The sequence below is a fragment of the Monodon monoceros genome, unplaced genomic scaffold, assembly GCF_005190385.1.
Source record: "Monodon monoceros isolate NGI ecotype Baffin Bay Population unplaced genomic scaffold, NGI_Narwhal_1 Super_Scaffold_3, whole genome shotgun sequence".
Classification (NCBI taxonomy): domain Eukaryota; kingdom Metazoa; phylum Chordata; class Mammalia; order Artiodactyla; family Monodontidae; genus Monodon; species Monodon monoceros.
This window is the reverse complement of record NW_021703780.1, coordinates 69,941,707-69,948,894: the sequence shown is the minus strand read 5'-3', so window position 1 is coordinate 69,948,894 and position 7,188 is coordinate 69,941,707. Positions and strand designations below refer to the sequence as shown.

The 7,188-nt window shown below is 35.8% G+C and overlaps 1 protein-coding gene across 2 annotated transcripts in view; it reads left to right on the top strand.

Annotated features, from left to right (window-relative positions):
* ERC2 (ELKS/RAB6-interacting/CAST family member 2) overlaps positions 1-7,188 on the top strand; it is a 961,347-nt gene that overhangs the window by 302,320 nt on the left and 651,839 nt on the right. For both annotated transcript variants that reach the window (XR_003796722.1, XM_029242971.1), the window contains exon 5: positions 1,121-1,276. Coding sequence is in view for 1 of the 2 variants with exons in the window: in XM_029242971.1 (XP_029098804.1) it covers positions 1,121-1,276 (156 nt within the window). In the remaining variant the exon portion in view is untranslated. The remainder of the gene's footprint in view (positions 1-1,120; positions 1,277-7,188) is intronic.

The window sequence follows — 7,188 nt, the reverse complement described above, 5'->3', positions numbered from 1 at the left end:
TTTGTTGAAAAGTTTTTTCTATGAGTTGTTATGAATAGAATGCCCCATTCATTGTCTTTACTTCTGGAACTCTTTAGTCTTTTAGATTCTAAAAAATGGTAAAAAAAAAAAAATGCATTGGTGGCTCATTTTTTATTAAATTTCAATTACAAATATAATATAAGCTCCTTGAATCTGCACAATAAAATGTCAGGTAGATGGTGACAGTCAGAAAACTTGAAGTCAAACTTTCAGTGTGTTTCATTCCAAGGACTGATATGAGTCTCATACCTGAGGTTTGAGGAAATGTTTTTTTCCTCTATAAGAGTTCTCTCTTCTCTACTTTCTAATGCATCATTTCTTATTATGCTCTATCTTGTGTGTGGAGTCTGTCATTTCCTTTTTAAAAAAAATTCTCTATGGTTTTTCCTCAATCCCACATTTCAGTGCAATATTTCTAGTTTTTTAACTCTGTAAATCAATGGGTTAGAAATGCCCTTCAAGGTAGTAATGCTTTTTGTCACGCAGTCAGCTGACTGCTTGCCAAATAAATCATGGTGTGATATATTATTTCCAGTTGCTATAAATTTTCAATATTTAGTGTATCAGTCATACTAAGTCGTGATTCAGTTATTTAATTTCACTTATGTCTGTATTTTAGATGAGAATCCTTTTCCCCATTAGTAGATTTTAATTTCCTTCTCTTTCACAGTCAAATTCCAAGCATGCCTTATAAAACCAGCCACAGAATACACACATGAACAAACCGTTTTTGTATTTGCAAGTAGACTGAAAAATATACACTGGTAAACTATATCTGAAATTACAAATTCGTCTATTTAAATGACGTTTTTGTTTTCTAATACTTTAGATCACTTTTATCACTATTGCTTTGGTAATTTGATTCCCAGATATGAGACAAACATATCTAGGTAACTCTCTGTATTGTATTGACATATGCTGTTTACTGGGAGCTTAAAAAATCTCACAAGTGATCTTCAGAAGTGAAAAAAATAAATTGTTCTGAATTCAAGGCTATGTCTACACCCTGATTAATGTATTACTACTGAAACTGCTTTCTGAAACTCTGTTTTGTTAATATTAAAAAAACAATTTTCTTTCTCTTCTTTTTTACCAACAGGACACAAAAATCGCTTCATTGGAGCGAAACATAAGGGATCTTGAGGATGAGATCCAGATGTTAAAAGCCAATGGTGTGCTGAACCCTGAGGACCGCGAAGAAGAGATAAAACAAATAGAGGTTTACAAAAGTCACTCCAAGTTCATGAAAACCAAGGTATGGTCCACAATTATAAACTTTTATATTCTTAGTGTGACTGGAAAGTTATGGTTTAAATACATGCTTTCCCCAGATACCCACATAATCTGCTTTATGTGATATATGAAATATATGGACAATAAAGAAGAATGAAGAAGATTTTTAGTTCAGAAGCATGGATTCCAGAAAGAAACCAGGGAAAGCTTTTGGTAGAATTTCTACTTACTGAGGGGTTCAGGATTTCCTAATGATTTCTTTGGTGTCCCTCTTTCATGGAAATTAACATTTATTTTTAATAGTCCTGTCTCTTCCAAATTTTTTGAGTTTTCATAAGTTTGCTATTTTTAAAACTTTCAATCATTGCCCAATTTTTGGCCCATCCCTGGAAGGTGATTGTCTTAAGAGGTGTTGATCTTGGCTTAAAAGGTGTTGATCTTGGAAGCCAATTTAACTGATTTCAAAGGTATGAAGGTTTTAATGTAGTATTTAAGAGAGAACTGATTTTGAGTCCCAATGCTGAAATTATTCAATGTCTGTAATCCTCAGTTTCTTCATCCATGAAATATGGATAAAAAAAAGAAAATGCCTTCATCATTGGGTTGCTTTGACAATTCCAGGAGATTATGCATTTAAAGCACTTAGTCCCTTGAGTGATCTCTAAAACGCATTCAATAAACGTCAGCCATTGTTGTTGAGAGTGTTGTTATTACTGTTACCTGTTGGTGTGGAATATTTATGAAATATTGTTAGAGTAATATGTTCCATTATTTTATATCAGTATTGCCAGTTTTAAAGAATTTGGTTTGTATTTTTCAAAATGAAACCTTGGGTTGCAAATGGACCAATCATCTGAAAATCTATTATTTTTATATATGCATAATTATTAAATTTATGAACAGCCTAATAGGCCTTTTGAGACTTTGAAATGCTTTTATTTATTCCTCTATTTAAGCTATTTTCTTTGTGAAGATAATAATCACACCAGTTAAAAATTTTTTTTTTTTCCTACCACTTGCTCTTAAATACCCCTGTTCTTATTGTAGGTTTTACTACTGTTTGTTGCTTTATAAAACACTACAGAGTTAAGAGTGATGCAGACTTCTGTGAGAAAGCAGTGGGAGTTGAGAGGAAAAATGCTTAGATGATGGTTATGATTTTTATCAGTTGTGAAATACATGCATAGTCATTGCAGAGAATTTTCAAAATTAGAGGAAATAATATCTAGCATCTGCTTCACTGTGTGTGTTTGTATGTGTGTGTGTGTGTGTGTTTCTCTAGGAAATAAACAAAAACTATGCTTACTTCTGCCAGCTTCCACCTGTTAGTTGAAGTTGAGATTGTGACTAAAAATTTGTATCAAGGAGCAGAGATAAGAAGAATGTCCAGTGTAGTTGAATATAACCCCTTCCTTTCAGGGATGACCACAAAATGCAGAACGGGTTTCCCTGCTCCGTCCTCCCTTCTGGTTTCTTTATTGCAGTCCTTCCTCATAGAGAGCTGAGCTGATGTGCAGCAAGCACAGTAGTAGGGTGGCCTGCAGACAATGACCAGATCACTCTAGGAATGAAGACCAGATGCACAGATATGAGTGAACTCATGGAGTTTGGGGGAAATTATTGTTTTGGCTGAAACTTTTCCTCCGCATCCTGTCCTGTTATTCAGCAGTGGGAAATAGTTCAAGCCACTTCTACAACTGAAAAGGCAATGAAATTTGTTAACTCTGCCCCTCACCATAGATTGTGTCCTGGTGAATAAAACATGTATATGGTCTTCAGCAAGCAAGTCATGACCTTTATTAACCCATAGTCTTCTGAGACACCATCAATCCTTGAGCTAGTTTTAACGTTTATGGTTAGTTACTTTCAAGGGTTCCCAAAGTGGTTAGGTCAGAAGGATGTTTGAGGAGAGAAATGGAGTTAGGTGAAAAGAGTGCAGGCTGAGGACTAAAGCAGACTGGCAAATCTCTAGCCTGCCCTTTAGCTCCATGGCCTTGAGGAGTGACTTAAGTCACTCAGCCACATTTTCCTCTTCTGTAAAGTGGGGACAACAATGTAAATCTTAGAGGGTGACTCAAAGTGTTAAATGAAATAATGTAGTTAAAGCACCTGGTTCAAAAAAGTAGCTAATAACAATATCCATTATTATTGAAGACATATAACCAAATATAATAATAATTATAATAATAATAGTAATATAAATGTTATATTTAACTTGACTAACAGGGAAAAAATGGATTTCTAAGAAATATAAATAAAAATGATTTCTTATAATATCATGCAGATATTCTTATAGACTGATAAGAACATTACCTAAAAAGTACTAGTAAGAGTTAGTTTTTAATATTTTCTCCATTGAAAGAATATTTTTATTGGATTGAACTGTAACATTTATTGCTTATACCTCGTATCATTACCTCAGTTGCTTTTTTTTCTTACCTTTCCTACTTTTGAGAGGGTAGTGTGATTCCTTATTTAAGCCTGGGTGTGGTTGAACAGGTCTATTAAGACATAGTTATTGCTAAGCGTTTAGTCCTGAGTGCTTGTGTTTTGTGCTTTGTGAGATCCCTTAGGCTGTGTGAACTGATTCTAGTTGGGTGAATAATTTATCATGGAACTTGTTAAATTTTAGAGGCATAGACTGATATCCTCTAAAATGGGATTGCTCTCATAGTTCATGGTCCATTGTAGCCTATTTGGATAACTTTTCTACAAAGCTTATATGAATATGTTGCTTATCAACATCATCACACATATCCGAGGAGTTAATTTTTACAATAGTTGGTTACACACATTGACAAGAAAACTGTTTAGTGTCACCAGTGGAGTCTCTTGAATTCTTTTGTTTGTTCAGAGTTATATGGATAAAGCTTTCAATATTGGATTTTGAGCTCTGTGGTCCCCAAAGGGGCACTAAAAGTGGTGCACGTTTAAAGTATTTCCCATTTCCCAATACTGACCACTTAGTTGGGAAGGTAAGAAATGTACTCAAAATACTACCCTGAAGATTTGACGGGAGGAGAGTCCATTTCTGGCTGGAGTAATGCAAGTTGTGTAAGTTTAGTGTTAGCGGTTTTTTTTTTTTGTCTAAATAATCAGATTGGTAAGACTACATTGACAGGTCTGGTGAAGAATGCACACTCAAATCAATGTCTGAGCAAACCTAGAAGGATAAGTGAAAATACCATTCCACCCCCAACTCCACACAGATAAGGAAGTAGGAAGAACTCAAGTCTATGTGAAATGATAGGCTTTTCCAAAAGAGTAAAGAAATACTAGATTTAAACTGCGAAAATCTAGAGGCTCTAAAACATACATGGGAAATGGAAATGTAGTTGTTAAACTTATTGGGTTTACTGTGATAGAAGCAGTGATAGAAATGGAAATCATAAGGTGACTTTGGATCCTGTCTGGCTAGAAAATGCTAGGTTTGAGGCAGGGACAGTTGACTTTAGAAACTTGTTTTAATAGTTCATAAAGACTCGAAGGGTCATGGTAGAGGAACATTTCAGAAATTCTTATGAAATGCTGCACAAGAGGGGCAGTGGAACTCTTTGGAAACCAAACCTGAATTTGCAGCTAAATATTGTTACTTCTTCTTGCTGCTTGTAGTGAATACGTAGAAAGCTTTTGAGTGCCCCAGAGAACTTTTCTTTCACCAGGTCCTTTGGAGAGGCACCTTCAGGCTGATCACTGTTTATAAAGGTGCCAGGCTTAGAGGTGCTCTTTAATCTGAGCATTTCTTTAATAGAGGTCTAAATGTTTTCTATCATGATTACTTGGAAGCTTATTATTTTTTTAAATTGAAAAAAGGTTTAAAAATTCAGCCTAATCATAAAAAATAGCTCCTATAATATCTATGTTCTTGTTTGCTTTTTTTTTTTTTTTTTTTTTTTTTTGCGGTACGCGGACCTCTCACTGTTGTGGCCTCTCCCGCCGCGGAGCACAGGCTCCGGACGCGCAGGCTCAGCGGCCATAGCTCACGGGCCCAGCCGCTCCGCAGCATGTGGGATCTTCCCGGACCGGGGCACGAACCCGTGTCCCCTGCATCGGCAGGCGGACTCTAAACCACTGCGCCACCAGGGAAGCCCGTTTGCTTATATTTTTGAAGTTTTAGCTGAAAATTATTTTTATGACCCATTGGTAATAAAATTGACTCAGCATTTGATTCCTCTTCATTAACAGGGCATGATCTCAATCAATCTCAGTCTCAATATGCAACTATTTGCTCCAAATAGATAATAAAGGCAGCTAATAATAATTCTTATGTACAGACTCATTTTCAGAAATAGAAATAAGTTGAAATAGATAATTTTAAATGTTTCAATGAAAATTTGACATGGAAACAATGTTGTATGAAAAGGAAGTGCTGCTTGCATTAATTATTAAAATGAATAAAGAATGTAGCTGGAGGGAAAGAAAGTATTTTAAGTAGCCATGTGAAATGGCATGCGCCTCCAGTTTGATGTTGAGCAGATGGCTGGGACTGGTAGGTCCTCTTGAAAGCTTTGTGATTAAATTAAGTAGCAGTGAAGACCTAAATTGCTTTTATAAATATGACATCATAGAATAAACATGACATAACATTTTTGGAATAATAGAAGGTGAATTGCAAAAAATGTAAAAGCAGAGTTTGGAATCTCAGCTTGTGCAAAGGCAGGGATACCAGACATAGCCAGGATTGAAATCCATGCATCTTGCAAGCCCTTTGGCACATGCACGTTGTCCCTGAGAACTGAGGCGCTGGGAGACCTTCCTAGCTGTGCAACTCTCCCGTGTTCGAAACTCCAGTTTCTACCCCCTACTCCCAAGGCATAGAGGAATCAGACTGTGAGGGCAAAATCTAAGAGGTAGTGGAAAGCACGAGTTACCTTCAGGAGCACTGTTAAGCCTTTAAGAATGGAATGTACCATATAAATAATTGTTTTTCTAGTAGGGAAAGAGTGATGGCATCCCCTGTTCTATACAAGGCTTTGTTCCTAGTTTCACACATTTTTCATCTACTGGTCCCAGTACTTCTACATTTGCCACTCCCTCTGTTTTCAGAGTTTGCCAAAGATGCCACTCTGATGTCTTAGATCTCCCCCTTTATTCTGAATTTGTAACACATTTTCTTATTGACCTCTGATGGATTACAAACCTAACAACCCAAACTGCATGATAATAAGCATATCACTTTCTAGACTTGAGGGCCATATCTGCAGTGAAAAAGAAGCTGTTTTCTTTGGCAAAGTAGTTTTTTCAGGGTGTTAGTTGTGTCACAGGCATAAGTGGTGGAGGAATTTTCAGACGAGATGAAGTGTGCCTGATGTCCACATGGACTTCATATAAACCATGTGATGTAATTCCGTTAGGCTTTTCTTCTTGCCATCACGGAGACAGACCTTCCCCAGCCTCAGTTCTCATGTGTGTTAGATTGCGTCACTTTCCATTTTTATTGAGTTTATGGTTATAAAAGAAGCCAAAGGCATACTTTTATGGAAGAATATGATTTTTTACCCTGTAACTATGTTCCCCTTAGAAAAGCCTTTTTCTGTTATTGTCTGCATAAAATATTTATTTAAAATTTACCTTATGGCAGTGATAGTCTGAAAGCTATTTAAAGCAGCTGCCTATTCAATATTTATAGACTGAGATAATTTTATCATTATCAATCTATTTTTATTGAATAAAGTAGGTGTATATAGACCCTGCCATGTCTTCCTTCCTATTAAATACCATTCCATTGATGTTAATTTCATTCAAATTCCTCTCTCAGTACCCTACTCCCACATGAAGTTTCTACTCTGAAAATTTTTAGAAGTTAGCACAAAATAGGTTTGTTTGTTTGTTTGTTTTTACTATAAACATCATCTTTGTTAAGGCATGTAGAGTTGAAAGTTTTTTTAGCTTTATTTTCAGATAAATCAGTTTCATATGTGGAATCAACTATAT